General features: G+C 49.5%; 1 protein-coding gene across 1 annotated transcript; it reads right to left on the bottom strand.

Moving 5' to 3' along the window:
* Positions 1-7: 7 nt before the first annotated feature.
* On the bottom strand, positions 8-17,297 carry FOXN4 (forkhead box N4). Its single transcript, XM_074159895.1, has 9 exons — positions 17,215-17,297; positions 6,312-6,475; positions 4,901-5,016; positions 4,691-4,804; positions 4,104-4,231; positions 3,653-3,749; positions 3,358-3,565; positions 1,911-2,294; positions 8-258 (listed from the first exon to the last, which is right to left on the bottom strand). Exons 1-9 carry the CDS (start codon positions 17,295-17,297, stop codon positions 8-10), a joined length of 1,545 nt encoding a protein of 514 aa, XP_074015996.1.
* Between the last annotated feature and the right edge of the window lie 1,655 nt (positions 17,298-18,952).

Raw genomic sequence — 18,952 nt, 5'->3', positions numbered from 1 at the left:
GCAAACCTCAGAGCAGAGGGATGGGTTTGTTGCCCTGGGGGTTCATGTACTGAGCTGCCGCTACGTTGTCCAGGGTGGTGTAGGTGGTGTAAAGGCCGGTGACCTGCAAGTCTGAGAAGGAGTGATCGCTGCCGCTGGAGACAGGGGTGAGGCCGGGGGTCCCCAGGTCACAGTCTGAGAGGTGGAGCGGGGAGTTGCTGAAGGCACCCAGGGCATCGAGGCTGAAGCTCTCGTCTTTCATTTCCTCCCATATGTTACCTTGAAAAGATTAAATTCTGGTCACAGCAACGCATCCAACCCACCCGGGCACTGCGTGTAGGCCTCAGTCTGGAACTAAAGGGCTTTACCCGCTGCTCAGGACCAAGCGCTGCTTGTGGATGGTACCATTTGTAGTGCAAGGACAGTGAGTGTGTCTGTTTCCCCCAAATCAGGACAGGCTGGAGAGGTTGGCCCAGGTGAACCTCATGAGGTTCAACAAGAGCAAGTGCAGGGTTCTGCACCTGGGCTGGAACAATCCTCGGTATAAATACAGACTGGGGATGAGGTATTAGAAAGCAGCCCTGAGGAAAGGGACTTGGGGGTGCTGATGGATGAGAAGATGGACATGAGCAGGCAATGTGCACTGGCAGCCCAGAAGGCCAACCACATCCTGGGCCGCATCAAAAGATGCGTTGCTAGCAGAGAGGTGATTCTGCCACTTTACTCCGCTCTGGTGAGACCTCACCTGGAGCACTGTGTGCAGGTCTGGAGCCCTCAATATAGGAAGAACATGGACCTGATGGAGCGGGTCCAGAGGAGGGCCACTAAAATGATCAGGGGGTTGGAGCACCTCTGCTGTGAGGACAGGCTGAGGGAGCTGGGGTTGTTCAGCCTGGAGAAGAGGAGGCTCCGGGGAGACCTCATAGCGGCCTTCCAGTACCTGAGGGGGGCTACAGGAAGGCTGGGGAGGGTCTGTTTACAAAGGCCTGCAGTGACAGGACGAGGGGCAATGGTTTTAAGTTGGAAAAGGGGAGATTTAAACTGGATATTAGGAACAAGTTCTTTCCTCTGAGGGTGGTGGAACACTGGAATGGGTTGCCCAGGTTGAGGCCCCTTCCCTTGAGATATTCAAGGTGAAGCTCGACGAGGCCCTGGGCAACCTCGTCTAGTTGGGGGTGTCCCTGCTGACTGCGGGGAGGTCGGACTAGATGACCTTTGGAGGTCCCTTCCGGCCTGGACCATTCTATGATTCTATGAAATCCCCTGGTTCCAGCAGGATTCCAGACCTTTCCAGGCCTCATCTGTCTATCAGGTGCTAACCAGAACCCAGGGGCCATGCTAGGCATCGCCATGAGCTGGGGACACCACTTCCTACGGAGTCTCCTAAATAACGATTGATTTCTTCACCAAAAGGGTTGTCAAGCACTGGAACAGGCTGCCCAGGGAAGTGGTGGGGAACACCATCCCTGGAGGTATTTAAAAGACGTGGAGACTTGACATTCAGGGACATGGTTTAGTGATGGACTTGGCAGCGTTAGGTTTATGGTTGGACTTTTCTAACCTAAATGATTCTATGATTCTAACTTCTCCTTTTACAGAAGGGGAAAACCAAGGCATGAGGAGAGCTATGGCTTCCCGTGGGCAGAGAGATGTGGTGTCCCAGATCCAGCTACGCAGACACCCCTGCTCACATCTACTGCGGTGCCTGCACTCAAGCCATGAAGGTGGTTTGCTGTCCCACCTAGCACAGGGCAGGAACACGCTGAGGAAGGCCAGGGAAGTCACGCTTCAGAGGCCACCACCCAGCACAAGTCTTTAGCTCGGCTACATCCCACCCCAGAGCATCCTGCTGAGGACCCTGGTTAAACATTCGGTGACTACACAGCCACATAAATCACGTCCTCCCCTGCCCCAGCCCCTTTCTCCCCTACCTTGCAATGCAAAATCCATAATGCTGGGGTCAAGAGCATCCACCTCCGTGTTCATGTCTGCCGTCATGTTCAGGAAGTCCGGAGGGGCGCGTCCCAGGGGGTGGTGGGGGAGAGGGCTGTGGCTCATGTCGGGCAGAGTGTGGAGAGGAGGCGTTTGTGCGGGCGCCGGTGAGTCCGGGGCGATGCGAGCCTGAGCCTGGATCTGGTGGTGCAGGGGGAGGGACTGCAGCGAGAGCGTCATGATGGGCTGAGGCTGCAGCTGGGAGATGGAGATCCGGCCCTGGGCCGCTGCCATGTGGGTCAGGGTGGGGACCTCGGGCTCTGCCTGTTTGCTGGGCCGCCTGCAGCTCTCGGGTCTGTCAGTGATCAGCTTGTCCAGCTCCTCTGCGCGAGCGATGCCCATTCCCGAGAAAAAAAAGAGAAAGTTTAACCCACTCGTTCAAGCCAAAGCGTTTTATAGAATCTTAGAATGGTTCGGGTTGGATGGGACCTTAAAGATCATCTCGTTCCAACCCCCTGCCCTGGGCAGGGACACCTCCCACCAGACCAGGTTGCTCCAAGCCCCGTCCAACCTGACCTTGAACCCCTCCAGGGATGGGGCAGCCACAGCTTCTCTGGGCAACCTGGGCCAGGCTCTCACCACCCTCACAGTAAAGAATTTCCTCCTAATATCTAATCTAAATCTCCCCTCTTCCAATTTAAAACCGTTACCCCTTGTCCTGTCACTACATCTCCTGACAAAGAGTCCCTCTCCGGCTCTCCTGTAGCTCCCTTCAGATATTGGAAGGCCGCTATGAGGTCTCCCCGGAGCCTTCTCTTCTCCAGGCTGACCAACCCCAGCTCTCTCAGCCTGTCTTCATAGGGGAGGTGCTCCAGCCCTCTGATCATCTTCGTGGCCCTAATTTGTCGTTGATCGTATGTCACGGGTTTTGCAGCAAAAAAACTCCAGTTGATTTTGCCAATATGGAGCTCCTGGAGGCTTCAATAAGGTGTCTTTATTAATAAGAATGAGAAAGTCTGAGTAAAAGGAGAGTTTTGCAGAGTAAGTAAAAACCGGCATTAAAACAGGACGCTATAAATACTAACACCGGAGGCAGCGTAACTCCTCGGGAGGCCTTGGGTGTGTTAGACAGGTTAGCGCGAGGCAAAAAGACCATCCCTTTTGAAGCTGGGGACCAGTTCGCACGGAGGGCCTCCAAAAACAGCTGTCGGTTTGGTTGCCTCCTGCTGCCGTGTAGTCCCCTGTCACGCAGCCTCCGGGCAGGGCACAGCAGGTATTTTGGCCAAGCAGCTCAGAGGAGGCTGTCGCAAGGCGTGAGAGCTCTGCAACAGCCAGCTCTTTTCCATATTATTTATTTGAAATTCAGGCATTCCGGTCCAAATAGCCTTTTTTTTTTTTTTCCCCTCGCCTCTCATACAGCCGGCAAAAGCGTAATGTAAGCCCTACCTGGGTTAGCCATGCTCCTGTGAATAGCAGCCAGGTCCTTCCGCTTCCACTTCTGCATCTCCTCTTCCATCTTGTCGATCTTGGCGGGATTGAGGGCCCAGAGGCACCCTTTGCGAGAGGTGCCGCTCATCTTGTTCTCCACCTTCTCGAAGCACTTATTCAGGGACAGGTTGTGGCGCACGGAGTTCTTCCAGCCGTCGGGGGCTGTCTGGAAGACGCAGGAGGACGTTAGTGAAATACGCCACGGACAAAGTATTTGTGATGTTCCACCCCCGCCCTTCGGGTGTTCGCGTACCTTGAAGTAGGGAAAGTGCTCCTTCATGAAGCTGTAGATCTCGCTCACCGGGAGACTGCCTGTTTTGCTGTTCTTCAGCGCCATCGCAATCAGACAACTAGAGGACAGAGAAATACAGGAAATAACAACAGGTTGCGTGTTCTCAGCCATCGTTCCGGTCTAGCAACCTCCGAGCCACCTCTTGAGACACCAGCAGCTGGCGGATGGGGGGGCGTTACCGCTCTCAAGCGCTCAGGAGTCACCCCGTCATCCTGCACATCTTACTCCTCTCTGCTATTACTCTACCTTCACGCTGGTGTCCAGGAACTAGTTTGCTTGTTCGCTCCTGGCTGGATGATGGGGGTTTTGTTCCCCTCGAAAGGACTCAAACACTCTCGTGCTACCGAACGTACCGCGTTACGGTCATCCCAGTGCGGGCTGGAGGCCATGAGCTGTTCTGCTCCCCACTCACCTATAGGAATAGATCGGCTTGGGGTAATGCTTCGGGTGCAGCTCCTGGGCAGAGTGAGGAGCCAGCCGTGGCTGAGGATAGTGTGGCTGAGTCCCGTAGGGCGCGTTGTAGATCGCTGCCGGGTTACACTGCGTGCAGAAGGAAAAGAAGGAAAATATCGGATGCAAAATGTCCACGGGTACGTAGGTTTTAGGGATCACGGAATCACGGAATCGGCAGAGTTGGAAGGGACCTCTAGAGATCATCTAGTCCAACTCCCCTGCTGAAGCAGGGTTGCCCAGAGCACATCACTCAGGACTGCATCCAGGCGGGGCTTGAAGATCTCCAGAGATGGGGACTCCACACCCTCCCTGGGCAGCCTGTTCCAGGGCTCTGGCACCCTCACCGGAAAGAAGTTTTTCCTCATATTTGAATGGAACTTCCTATGTTCCAGCTTGTGCCCGTTAACCCTCGTCCTATCGCTGGGAACCACTGAAAAGAGTCCAGCTCCAAGATATATTTTATATGGATATTTTATTTGTTTTCTTTTAAAAGAGATCTAGAGATGATCTTGGCAGGTGCTTCAGGCGACAAGCAAATAACAGTACCTGCTGGGTGTTCTGTGCCAGGGCGAACACTTGCTGTGAATGAGGAGGAGGAAAGAGCTGTTGCGGCGTTTGTAAACTGGGAGACGGCTGCCCACCTACAGCGTACTGGCTCATCTGTTGAGATAAAGACAAGACGTGTCGGTCTTGAAATCACCAACAGCTTTTCCCTAAGAAGTGTTGCAATAACAAGCCATGGAGGCCTGCTCTTACATTTGCTCCATGTGTTGAAATAGAATTGAGTCCCAGGACGGCCTGTGGAAGGCTGGCCTGGACGTGAATCATCGCTCCAGGTGCTCCTGCCGAGTGCATGCTGCTGGCGACAGGACCTGTTTTGGAGAAAGCAGAGGCGATGAGTGTTCGCAGGGAAGCACACTTCAGAAAAGAGAGCTGACGTTTGTTTTTAACGGAGGCGGTTGAGCAGAGCTGAGCTCTGGAGTGGATAATCACACCTCTCCCTGCCTTTCCATCCCAAAAGCACCCAGTGCCTTTCACAAATGGCTAAGACGACATCAGCCGCCTCTGAAACTCGTTCTGCAGGGAATGAAAGATGACAGCTGTTTAACAGTCCGCGGTGGCGTCACAGACACAGTGTCTTACAAAAGGAAAAAAAAAAAAAAAAACCAAAACATTCAGCTCTCTCGGAACTCCAGAAGGATTTCTGCTCCAATGCAAGGAAGCTGATACGCCGAGCTCCCTGTGCAGAACACCTCGGGGAGCGAGTGTGTTTACCTAAAGGATGTTCACAAAGGAAGGACAGACATCCAGCCAACACACGCTGTAAGTCTGTATGAAGCAAACAGGTATGGGGCAAGCAAGATACTCTCAATTTTATCAATGTTGAAACAAACAAGAGAGACTAATTACCTAATTTCAAAGCTGTTGAAAAACACTGAAATGCAAGTCTTAAATACCTTGGCCCAAGTTCACACAACAGGGCACCAGCAGCTACCCTGAGCAGAGAAGCCAATTGGTTCCTAAGATCTCTGTGGTGGCTGACAGGGCTCTGAGCCTCTTGAAATGAAGGAAACGTGTCAGCAACAGCCTTGTCAGAAGACAACGGGCTCCAGGTCCTCTGACAGGAAGCAAAAGTGGGGAGACCTTATCACCCTGGGGAGACCTTCTCGGTCTCTACAACTTCCTGAAAGGAGGTTGCAGAGGCGGGGGTCGGTCTCTTCTCCCAAGGAACAGGCGATAGGACAAGAGGAAACGGCCTCAAGTTGCACCAGGGGAGGTTCAGATTGGAGATTAGGAAAAATTTTGACACTGAAAGGGTTATTAAGCATTGGAATGGGCTGCCCAGGGAAGTGGTTGAAGCACCATCCCTGGAGGTTTTCAAAAGACGGGTTGACGTAGTGCTTAGAGACACGGTTTAGTGATGTGGGGGGTTCTTTTGTATGGTTTTCTTTTTGTTTTTTTTTTTTTTTTAAATCAGAGTTAGGTTGATGGTTGGACTAAATGATCTTAAAGGTCCCTTCCGACCCAGACGATTCTATGATTCTATGAAATGTAACGCGCTTAAAAGGAATGTACTAATAGGAAAGCCAGCCTGGGGGTGGGGGGAGAAAGGGGGCAGGAGGCCGTGTCCTTTGAAGAGCAGTTATTTAACATGCTCACAGTTTACCTGTCTGTGGCAGCATCGCGTTCTGGGCACCAAGGCTAAAATCCATCCTTCCACTGGCCATCTGCTGTAACCGAGGAACATCAACAGACGTCAGCCACGACAATGACTGCAAGTCACCGGGGAGGTCATCTTCGCTCAGCCGGGAGGGGTCAGATGCCAAGAGTCTGCAAAAGAGCAGGAAAGGTTAGCAGGGAGCGGAGATGCTGCCACACCGGCCCGGGTAAGACTGGGATGACTGGGATGCCAAAGCTCACATGGTGTCAGGCTGGAATTCCATTTGTGGAATTCAGATACGACCTTTGACTTCACCACTGGCTGGTCGCTGCTTCCCTTTGCCTAATCATGTGTTCCTTCATACAATTGGAAACATTTTGGTAAAGAAAACTTCTTCTGTGGTATTTGCAGGGGAAAAAGGCATAAGAACCCATAAGAAGAGACGCTGCCCAGAAACAAAACCAAAGCTGGTTCATAATTTTCACATTTGTCAGAAATTGGCACTTGTTTGGCCTTGATGTAGAAGAAACCAGAAAACAGGTAGAAAAACAGGTTTTGTCGGGATTTTTAACCTGACAATATTGAATTAATCTTGAAATCCAGTGACCAACCAGCCTTGGAAGGAGTTTCTGTGCCCGGCTCCTCAGGGACCTATGTTTGCTGCTGGCCTGGGCACCGGGAGAGGGCTTTTCCCGGCCACCGCGTCCCCTCGGTGGGAACGGAGCAGCGGAGAGCTGCTGCATAAAAAAGGCTTCACGGAATGAACCGCTGATCTCTTCCATTCAGATAGATGAAGTTGCTGATACTTGAAAAGGAACCATGAAGCACATGAAACAATTTTTTAGGTGGGTTTTGACAAACTAAAGGATCAGAACGAAAAACTGGTGGCTGAACGCACAACAGCCAGCCAGCCTTTAGCAACAAAAGCGAGGCGTAACGATGACAGGCTGCTTTTGGTTTAAAGCTCTGGTTTTGATACGTTCTGCATGCTCCGTCCCAGCTGGTTTGTTTTGCTTCTGATAGAGCGCCGTGTAGAAAACTGAAATATTGGAATATATTTACGGTACTCAAAAATTCCTGTGTGGCCAAAACTCCCATTAAAGTCAATAGAAGAACTATTGCGAATGAAGGGCTAAACTACCTTTACTTATTTCAAACAGTATTACAGAAGTCATGGGTATCTTGAGGAGTAAAGCAGTAATTAGAACATGTCAGGAAGATATCATTAGATACCCAGGGTAAATCCAAAGGGATTCGGGTCCAGGAAAACATCTTTCTCTTTCAGAAGAACACGGTTTAGTTGGATGTAGTTGATTTTGCTTTCAAAACAAGGGCTTTAAAGAGCTCTCTCATAGAGAAGTTGAAGCCAGCTGCGTGGTACTAATGCGAGTTCATTGCCAAATGACGATGCAGAAGCCTTAAATAAATCTGGTCTCTTGCTGAAGCATCTTTTATGTTTTACACCACTCTAAAGCAGCTTAAAAGAACAAGCCAGAACTCTAGTGCCCGGCTGCCCAGGAGCTTTCAGCTCCTCTATTCATGATTCCCAGAAACACGTATCAAAGTTCTCTAAACTATTATCTGGAAGATCTTTAAAGCAGAATGCAATCTATTTGTTTGTAAAAAGATTCTGAAAAGAAAAAAAAGAAATCCAACACATGACCAGGAGCCAAAAGCTCCAGTCCCGGCCAAAAAACATCTTCAAACCTCTCTCCCAGCCTACCCTGTTTTCTTTCTCCTACTGTAGTTATAGTGCAATAATTAGCATTGCCATGGTTACCGCTGTTCAGTTATTTTGTGAGGCCTGGGACTTAAATACATAAAAAGACTTATCAGGTGACGGCTCTCCCGGCCTGGAGATTGGCTGGGTTGGAAGTAAACAGGAGCATTAAATGATTTGAAAACTGGGCAGGCTCATGTCGTTTGCAACAGTTGGGCCCATTCATGGGAAGCCGATAACCCATTGTGCGGCCAACGACTGCTGCCCGGTGGCACGTGGCCTCGATTGTTTTTTGGGATTCTTGCTTAATTGTTTTTTTCCTCCCCCCCCCCCCCCCCTCCCTTTCTCCTTTTTACAAAGTTCACATTAATCTGGCTGAATGACAGGCGACACACAACACGCATCCACATGCCATCTGGCACCCCCGGTCCCTGCCAGTCCTCCCAGACAAGTCAGCTCCTTCAACAAATAAGGGGGTCAGATGGGCGGCGAGGGTCAGCCCCCACCGCACACGCCTCCTGTCAGGCCCTGAATCTGCCACATGCCCTCCCGGCTCCTCGGCGCGGGACGAGCATCTCCCTCCCCACCGGTGGGAGTCACCGTGATGCTCAGCAGCTTTCTCAGCTTTAGATTTTTTGGGAAACGGCGGCCTCTGCTTCGCCCCCACCCTAAAGGGACTCATCCCGGTGCTCCTTCTAGACGTGGGAAGGACTGGTGGTGCCCTGGACACGGTTGGATGCCATCAGAAGCTTGAACCACAACTCTCCGTCCTGCCAGTTATCATCACCCGGCATCCTCCCGGCATCCTCGTGATGCTCCCTCCCTCTCGCACCAACTCCAGGGGTCCCAATGAGGGCAAGGAAGGTGACTGCATTTTTAAACTGATATATCAGTCATTAAGCTCCATTTTAAACAGATGCGAAGATGCAATAGTATATAAAAACTAGACAAAGCATGCGAACCAGCTCTTTTTCCAAGACAAAGATGTTTTCTTCCCCACTCCGTCCTTGCATAGCGTGGTTGTTTGAATTTGAGTTTTCAGTTCTTTTAAAACTACCTCCGGCTCTTCACTTACACATTTTTTTTGGCGTGGATTTTTTAGTTGTCAGAATAACTTTTCATTAGCAATGGGGGGAAAATAGCGTATTTAATCAGAATAAGATACTTCACATTTAAGGATTGTTCTTCAGGTTATCTTCAAAACCAACGTTGAAACTTCACATGTCTTAAAGAAGGTGAAACTGCTTAAAGTTACGCCCATCACTGCCTGACTGAGGTGTTTTAAATGCCCAGATATATTCTGCAGCATAAAACCGGCTTATCTCACAGTACACAGGCTCAATGTGTGTCCTGCTTTTAGTGAAAAAATGCTAATTTAACTGCCTCTGGAGAAAGCGAGAGCTCTGCACCGTAATACCTAACGTTTTATTCTCACAGGGTTCAGTCTTTCTGACCTGAAAAATTGCCTGTGCCAAGCCAACTACAAATATATAAGTACAGACTGTAATACCGTGTGTACTACGATTCTGTTCCCCTCCACCGCCCTTTTCATCTCACATTTGAGGGTAAACTCCAGGAGTCAGAGATCCTGCCTTTAGATGGGTGTTCGCAGCCCCTGGCACAATGGGGCACTGTAGTAAAAGCAGCCATTTCCTTTCAATGCATGTAAATGAGATAAATAGTGATACGCTATAATTAATGCACTCCGCTGAAAATGTCCCCAGCTGCACATTCCCCGGGGCTGTCGGGTAGATTCACCAAACTACTAAACGCCTCTGAAGAAAAGGTTACGCTCACACCAAACGTGTTGCAAACATGATATTATTTTTAAAGGTGTGGCGAAATGAGGCAACTCCATTTTTACCCCACTCCTTCCAAAGCTCTGCAGGAGAACACCCTTCTGTTTCTACGCGTTTCTGCCCTAGAAAGGCACCTGCATTAATAAGAATCCAGGTGATGCTGTGGATCTACGTCCTAGTTGTCCTTTGTGTGTCCAAGGATGCTGGTCTCCTGCGAAAAGGGCCCTGAGAGCTATGATAGGTGACACGCTCAGTGGTGGCATTAGTCTTTGCCATCTGCTCCATCATATCGTCCCCAAAATGTTTATCCAATCAAGGAGATAGATCTTGGCCACCAGGCAGCCCACACAAAGTTTACTTTTCCAGAATCAGGAAAAACACCCCTTGGAATGAAACCCCTTTCCAGATCTCCACATACTGAGCTCCAGACCTTCCTGCCTGGGGTCACGGAGAAATTGGACTCCTGCACATCTGACAAAGCTCACTAGAGCCTGCCAGCAGTGCCAACCCTTTGCTAAGTCTACCTAAGGATACCTCTATTTTTGTAACCCCATCAAGTGCATCTTGCTGGCACAACAGCTCACTGGATGGAATGAAATTCATTCCTGGCATTACCCTTGCGGGAATCCGCAACTAAGATCGGAGTTGAATTTGAATCTATGTTCATAGATCTCACTTTACCATCTTTCCTCTCATTGAGTTGCTCTAATCACAGAATCACAGAATCTTCATGAGCTGGGTCTGAGGTAGTTCCTCACCGCAGAAACCACTGTCAAGGTGAACTATCCACTTCCACACGTGCAAACGCCATCGTACGGTAAACTTGTCACTGAAGACTATAGAGACCATCTCTTCAACAGCATCATAGAATCATAGAATGGTTAGATTTGGAAGGGACCTTAAAGATCATCGAGTTCCAACCCCCCTGCCCTGGGCAGGGACACCTCCACTAGAGCAGGTTGCTCAAAGCCCCATCCAGCCTGGCCTTGAACACTTCCAGGGATGGGGCAGCCACAACTTCCCTGGGCAACCTGTTCCAGTGCCTCACCACCCTCACAGGAAAGAATCATAGAACAGTCTGCCAGACGAGTGGGTTAAAACTAAAGGAAAGCCCAGCAGCGACAAGCATACCCTTAAGATATTTCATCTCCAGATAGTTTAGCCCATAACTGGAAGTTTCAGTTTAGGATACGGTGTGCAGAGTTACACATTTCTACGCGTATTGCACCATTCACCTTTCAGAAGACTCCGCTTGTTTGCTCTGGAGTCTGTCCCTAAAAGACACAAAGTGCTCAAACTGGTTGATGTTGTCGGGCGAACGCAACGCTACAGGTTCCCTCCGAGGGATTAGCGCGTGGTGGTGGCTCGTTATTGCCTCTGTTCTAAACACAGCCAGAGCGAAACGCCGCGGTTGCATTTGCCATATTCAACCCCAACCGGAGTTTTAAGATGCCTCTCACTCAATGGACAACTTTTTATCACCGTTGCCAGCACTGACATCTGAGCTTTTCACCTCCGCTTGCCTAATGCAACTGTTCAATGAGTAGGAGCAATCAGGGGTGACAGATTCTTAATTAGCTCTTTGCAATGGTTTATCCAGCGTGAGTGACAACTGAACAGGAAGAGTCCTAAGAAAACCTCTTCTTGAAGTGGCGACAAGATGATGGGTTTTTTTTGTCTGGGATTACCTAATGGCCTCAGAACAAACGCAATAATTTCTCATATGTAAAACAACACAAGGAAAATATTTATGTTTTGTGGCTCTTCAGCTGTCTCCCCGGTCAGAAGTATTCTCTGTCTTACTGAAGGAGCCAACTTCTCCTTTTGATCCTCACTCCATCTGCTCTGCTCCTTCCTTCTATGCACTTCTCTTCCCACCTTCCTTCCCTGCAGGTGCTTTTCCTGGCACTAGGTTCTGGTTTCCACACTCACAACCTCCCGCCTCTCTCCTCCCTGTTTGCTGCACCAGCTCCTCTCCTGCTTCAGCCACAGCTCTCACCGGGGCTCTCGGTCTGCGATTCCCCTTTGTGTGTTGGAGACACAGCACCCGTCCAGTCCCAAACCACCAGCCCGCCTTCCTCCTCCCTCTCTTCAGGTTCTTTGAGTAATTTCTGGCCTTGCTAGAAATAAGAACAGAAATTAAGCAGTTTTCCGGGGACAACCAGAAAGTCCCTCCTCGGCTACAGCTCAAGGAACTTTGGATTTTAGGAACCAAATCTAATAAGGAAAAAGCAAATCAGATCATTACCCTGTCAGGTGTCACCATTCTCCTTTTCTCACACCACGGTTCAGAGGAGGATTCTCCAAAACCTTCTGCAAAGGTGCTTAGCACTAACAGAACAGGCTATGGATGTGCTCCTGGAGACTTTTATACACTTCAGCTCCGAGTTTCACAACCCCTCATTACATCATTTTGGTATGGGATGAAGGGAAACCGAATTACAAGTGACCTCCGTGATTTGCTTAAGCCTAAGAGGAAATTAGCAGCAATGTCAGCTCTGAACTCCCAGCCGCTCGCTCCCTGCTGTGCTTTACCCACAAAACCATCCCTAGGTTCGGATTTGCCAAATGCGGTCGGTACCTGACCGACCGTGCAATCAGTTTTGTTAAAAAAAAAAAAAAAGACAAAAAAAAAAACCCATCTGTGGCTAATGTCAAAATAAGCTTCTCCTCAATGCAAAAACGTGTTGAAGTACCTGGCACTACAGGAATGTTTTCTATAAAAATCAGTTGCATTGTCTACCTGGGAAGCTATTTTTTTCTTTTAACGTTGCTTCAAATACTGTTTATTAGCCACGAACTGATCTAGTTGCCTGGGACCTTGTGTAGTTCTTTACTCCAGTGTAAAGGGAATAAAAAAATATACCGTCCTCTGTTTCGCGCTGTTGTAAGAACACCTCTCACTTGCATCAGGTGCTGCTGCTGCGATCGTGCAGCAATTCTGCTTTCCACACATAGGAGTTTTTTTTAAAATGGGTAAAATAAGAGTGGTGTGCCCACGAGCACCTGAAATCTCACAGCAATGCTCAAAACGTCCAAATTCCTTTTCTGCTTCTTTGTTTAGAGCGGGAGGTCAAGCGCCTTTTTTGAGGTAAGAGGTGATGAACTCAGACCTGGTCTCACCGGAGGCAGACGAGCCTGAGAAGCCTGGAAGATATTGCCTGGGTCCAAACCAGTCCTTCCCAGCTCTGCCTGCAACTCCAAGACAATTTGAGGAGCAATTTTTTTATTAATACCCATTAGCACATTTCAGGAACTGCATAGGAAACAGTCGAGCTAATCCACTTAAATCAATCCACAGTGGCCCGAGTTTGACTGATTCCTAGGAGGTTTCTCACATTTTTTTGAAAGAATGAAGCAACTACTGTGATGAAATTCCTGCGACACATCGAGTCATTATCTCATTCCCTGTCAGACACACATGGTGTCAAGGGAATGGACACTGACATTTTCTCCAGGAACAATTACGGTTTCGTTAGTTATGCATTTGTAACCTTTTGTCTGCAGAAATGTCCTTCATGCAAACTCCCAGACTCCGTCCATCCCCGGAGGTGACAGTCCGGAGGCCTAAGTTGTAGCTGGCTCTCCAGAAACCAAAGTGCAAACCCGATGTGAGAGCACCGCTCAGGAGAGCTAAAATGCACCCTGTGTCATATAGAGAAAGACCTTTCACCGTTTTCCACCACTGCAATGCACTCACATCCAGAATATATGGAATACAGCGGTTGTGTCTTTATGTGTCTACGCTTCGTAATATGTTTTTATGCTAAACTATGCTAGCATAAAGTAATTACTACAATAAAAAATTAATCTGACTATTAGCTAATGGATATAGACCAACTTTTTAAGAACCAAAGGGGCAATTAAAATGGGATTAAGGATAGAGTCTACTAATACATCAAATCATTAACAATTGAGTAACAAATTTTGGGCAAAAAGATATCTATTTAAAACTTAATTCCTGTTTAACGTGTCTAGAAAATGTACCGCAAGGCTTTCAAAGTACTACATAAGGCTTCTAATAACTGGAAATACATAGTAATACCAAAGAGAAACATGGTCCTTACACAAAATATTGAGTCGCAAAACACGAAGTTAATTTATCTTGTTGATCTAGGATTAGCTTTTCTTCTTAAGTAACGTTATTTCTTCAAATTGAATTATACATTTTAGTTATTTCTTTCAAAATACAGATGCCACATTGTTATCTAGAGTGATGATTTGATTCCTTAAATTTGGATTTTCACATATGCCAAACAATCCCTTCCAATGGCTTGGGGTTTATGTCATGATTTATTATATGATATATAATAAACCACACATAACTGTACCTCATTAGGGAATGGGATAGTCCCTGAGAAAAATAAGCAGGCTGCTGCATTTGAAAACTAAGAATGTTGAATTAGGAAAATATTGAGCCTTCTTTGGGAGAGAACTTGCAGGTCTGTAAGCGTTCTTGCAGTCTTAGGCCAGGACCACCTTTGCCTCTCCTCTACTTCCCTGGGGCTTCTACTGCTCGAGACCTGCCCAGTAAATCTGATTCCCCACCTCTGTACATCACAGCACATCATTCACTCCTCTTGCACTAGTTACGTGGCTTAAATCAAATTATACTGCAAAAGGAGAGACTGCAGATTTCTATTAAAAATATGGCTTGAAGACCACAGCGTTCACGAGCTGAAGAACCTTCAGAGTTTCTCAGAGACCAGCTCCAAGCCCACTGAAGACCATGAGAACTCTCCGCTGCATAGTAAACGCGTAGTCTGCCAAGTACTTTGATTTAAACATCCAAATATTTGCACTAAAACATAACGTTAGGTTATTAATTATAACTGACAAGAATAAAGTGTTAAGGGTTACAAAATCCCAGTGTGTTACAATTCTCTACTTTTATTCCCTGAAATTTAAAATGAAATCATTAGAAATATTTGTCACTAGTACAATTATGAAAATATTGAAGGTAGCAGCATTTTCTTTGGGAGACTAAGATAGGCATCTGCTCACATGAAGTATTGCTTTGCATTGGTAGCCAGCCAGTGACAGAACCATAAAAACATAGGCATCGGAGAAGATATGATGGCCCTTCATCATTCCTGGACAGCACGATGCTTTATATCCCACAGCGGAAGAGATATTTGTCTGAAATCATTTCACTATGGTGCAGATAGTCCCTGGACTTTGCACAGCAGTGTCTGTTCCTCATCACTACTCTGTGCTACCTCAAATTTACTATAGATGCTTTGGATCCACAGAATTCAAAGATCTGTGAAAATCAGGGATTTTTTTTTTTTTTCCTCCTCCCTTTAAAAATCCCCCAGTTTCAAACCGTAAGCACAAGTTGGGTGAAAACTTCTCAGCGTTTGGTGATCTGATCCCCTGCTCGCACGCCCACGCGCTCCCCTCCCTCCCTTTTCAGCGTTTCCTCCTGCACACTCGCAGGAAAGCCTGGTCTCCTCCAAGTCCAACTGTCCCATTGAAAGATTCCGAGTGAGACAGAAGAGTATTCTCAGCACAGCCCCAGCCTCCCACTCACTAATTGGAGGCCATTCCCCATTTTGTGGAGCCTTGATGCTCCCCCATGGAGAACTCGGGACTGTGGGTTCCAGTCTTGGACTGTGGTGACAGCAGGAGAGTAAACAGAGCTGATAGAATTTGACAGGTCTATTCTTTTCTTAAAATCATTCAGTCTAAAAGATTTTCTTTTACATAATCCAAAGTGTTTTCTCATGAAGTAGGACAAATACTGCTCTGCATTTATGGTGCGGTTCAGATTTTATGCATTTTTACCAGAATTTGGCACTATTAAATGAGGTCAAATAATTCATTTTAAAGCTGCATTAAAGAAATCACAAGTGGGTTAAAAACGTTAGAGGATTGAGATCTTTGAGTTCAAAATCTTTCACAGAGAATTGAAATTAGTTTTTAAAAGCAGCTGACTTCTGAACAAAAGAAGAAACTCTTACAATTCCTTCACTGGCAGTAAGATAAATCCTATCTTTCTCAAAAAAAGAGTGTTTTTCTGCAGCTATGAGTTAAAGAATAGTTCTCTCCATTCAAAGGGTCTTTGTTAAGGTGGTATGTTCTTCAGGGCACTGAAGATACAGACTGAAATATAAATACCCAGAAGGCTCTCTCATACACACCCTTCATTAAACACCAAATAATTTCTTCACAAACATTTACACAGCCAAACAAAATGCCTAGAGCAAACAGTGCTTCGATAAACAGCAAAATAGAGTTCCACAAACCTTTTTCCACACTGGCTTCAGAGAGTATAACAAATCACTTGTTGAGCTGCAAGAGGCTGCAGTGCAGCGTTTGCGTTTTGAATAGAGAGAGGCTGATAGAGGAATACCTGCAGCCGACCACTTTTACCCACAGAAATGGGTGGAAACCCCCACCCAGGCTGGGAGGAAGGCAATACTGTCTCCCTCCTCATTTTAAAACAGGAAAGCACTATTTTTTTTATTTTTTTTTTTTTACTGTGAGAACTGGATCGTGTTCTGCTATTCTGTATTTCTTGGAACTTTGCATCATGTGACGAGATGTAACCTAACTTAACCCAGTGCTCTGTAATTCATGCAGAGCCATCCCGTGACTTCTAACAATACTTTCAAAAGGCAAATGGATGCGTAGCGGTACAGGTAAATTATCAAAGGCTGTTGACAAATCCAGGTTTTTTCACACTGATATTAGAAAAACTTTGACAGAAGGCAGTGCTTTGGAGAACTATGTAAGCACTTGCTTTAATCAAAAACTTGTTCCAAGTGTCTATTGCACTTGATTTAGTCTCTCCATGACTGCCTCAGAGCAATGCAAAATGTGATCTGAAAGGGAACTTTTAAATAATTATTATTTAACAAGAACTTCCTTCTCTGGCAACACTCATACAGCAGAGAGAGTGTACTGGAAGGTCAACCCAAGGCTTTGAAGGTGTAACTATCAAACTTAGTTTAGTATCAAAGTACTTTAAACAGGAATGCTTCTAAGTAATGCATTGTAACCGCTCATCAGCTCAGGATTTTAATTTAGAGTGGAGAAATTTCATTGAATTTCACTGAATTTTTTTTAGAGTTGGAAGGGACCATAGAGATCATCTAGTCCAACTCCCCTGCTGAAGCAGGATTGCCTAGAGCGTGTTAGAACATGTTACTCGGGACTGCATCCAGGTGGGTCTTGAAAATCTCCAAAGAAGGGGACTCCACCACCTCCCTGCGCAGCCTGTTCCAGGGCTCTGTCAAATAATGCAGTTAAGTTTAAAAAAGAAAGAAAAGAAGCTTATTTCTATATGGTAAGGTGGGGTTTTTTTGGGGGGGGGAGGCGGAAATCACGAGAACACACCACCGGTGAGCAGCCTGGCGCGTCGTTTGGAAAGGGATAAAGGCCTCACCTGTACTCCTGGGCGGGGTGGTGACCGTGCCCTGAATTCCTAAGGACTCCTGACATGCTGGAGGGGGTCCGGCTCTCTATCATAGTCCCCTTGGCGGGAGAGCGGAGCAGCGCGGGGCGGCGGGCGGGTGAGGCGGCAGTAGCTATCCAGCACTTCAGCAGGGCGGGAGGGAGGCGGCCCCGGGGGACACCGGGGGGACAACCCGGGGGGACAGGGCGGAGGAAAGCAAAGCCCCACTTCACCTCCCCGGGTTTATTTGGCAAAACGGTAAAAATATTTCAAGACGGCAAAATAAAAAAAAAATAATAAAAAAAAAAAATTAAAAAAAAAAGGGAGGGGGTGGTGGGGAAAGCTCAGAAGGGGAATCTTGCCCCATCGGCTGCGGACACGGAAAGGGCGGTTCGGGTGCCGGGAGGCTGCCGGTACGGGCAGCACCGGGATCAGCCGGGCAACGCTCCCGTATTCAACTCCCACAGAAGCCCCCCGCACCGCCTTCGGTGACCGAAGCGCGCCCGGGCTGCCCCAGGGCAGAGGGAGCCCGGGGGATCCGAGCCGCCCGCCGCCCGCCCAGCTGCCCGCGGCCGCTCCCCTAGGAGGAAGGAGGAATCCCCGCCGCCCCGACACCCCGCACCTCCCGGCCGAGAGCTCCTTTGCTCCTTCCACAAACCTGGCGGGCCGAGGCCCGGGGGAGAGCGGGCCCGGCCGGGAAGCTCGGCGGCTTGCGGCCCGGCGCGGCGGGATCTCCCCCCTGAGGAGACTGAAGGAGGGAATTGGTGGGGGGGGGGGAAAGGGGAGGGGGGGTGTTTGGATCCGGCCCTGAGGGGGTGGTGGTGGTGGGGGGGGTGGGGTGGGGGGGACGGAGCCGGCGGCGGCTGGGAGCCGCGGCGAGTCGGCGGCGGGGCCGGGCTCCAGCCCGTTTTTAAATTTCCCTCTCAGGAGCTGTCCAGCCTGGAGCATGCGCGGCCGGGGGCCGCCCGCAGGGTCAGGGCCGGGGCAGGGCCGGGGGAGCGCGGCCGCCTTTCCCGGCAGTCGTGTGTGCCCCCCCCTCCTCCCTCCCTCCCCCCCCCCCCCCTCCCTCCCCCCCCCCCCCCTCCCCAACACCCACCCCCTCCCGCCTTCCCTCCACCGCCCCTTCCCCAGGCCCGCCCCGTCAGCGCCCGGCGGGGTTGGGGGGGCGGGGGGGGGAACCCTGTCGTGGGGAGGGTCGAGGGGGGCAGGGGAATGATGTAAAAGAAAAAGAACAACAAACAAAAAGAAGAAGCAAAAGAACCCCCCAACCCAACTTCTCGCAACTTTCCAGAGCGAGGAAAGGGGAGGGGGGCGCACCCAGCCGGTTTGAGCGGGGCCGGGGGTGGGGATGGGGAGCGGGGGGTGGTAAATGTCTGAGGGAGAGGTGAGGCGGGGGCCGCCCTGGGGACGGCCGTGGCCCCCGGTGAGGAGCAGCCCTCCCGCCCGCCGGAGCTGGGGCAGCGCATCGGAGGGAGCGTTGCGCTTGTGCCCGGTGCCCGCAGATCCCGCTCGGTCGCGGCGGGAAGGGGTGGGGAGGCAGCGCCTGGGTCCGCCTCTCCCCCGCCCGCCGCTCAGCCTTCCCCGCCGCTGGGCCCGCCATGCCCGGGACCGGCCTCCGCCCCCCCCCGCCCCCACCCCCCGGCTCTTCCGCGGGAAGGGGCCCGGGAGCGGCCGGTTGAGCTCCCTCAGGCGGGCCCGGCGGCGGGCAGCCCTCGCTGGAGGCGGGGAG

This window comes from Numenius arquata, chromosome 16 (assembly GCF_964106895.1).
Source record: "Numenius arquata chromosome 16, bNumArq3.hap1.1, whole genome shotgun sequence".
Classification (NCBI taxonomy): Eukaryota; Metazoa; Chordata; class Aves; order Charadriiformes; family Scolopacidae; genus Numenius; species Numenius arquata.
The sequence above is the reverse complement of the archived record's forward strand: the minus strand, read 5'-3'. Positions and strand labels throughout refer to the sequence as shown.

What these genes read in the sequence shown, in the direction of transcription:
- FOXN4 (XM_074159895.1), bottom strand. Translation starts at nt 17,297, where the DNA reads ATGATAGAGAGCCGGACCCCCTCCAGCATGTCAGGAGTCCTTAGGAAT. An exon ending in AAGCCGATCTATTCCTATAG is followed by an intron (nt 3,750 to 4,103) that starts GTGAGTGGGGAG and finishes TCTGTCCTCTAG; the next exon opens with TTGTCTGATTGCGATGGCGC. An exon ending in TATGGATTTTGCATTGCAAG is followed by an intron (nt 259 to 1,910) that starts GTAGGGGAGAAA and finishes AATCTTTTCAAG; the next exon opens with GTAACATATGGGAGGAAATG.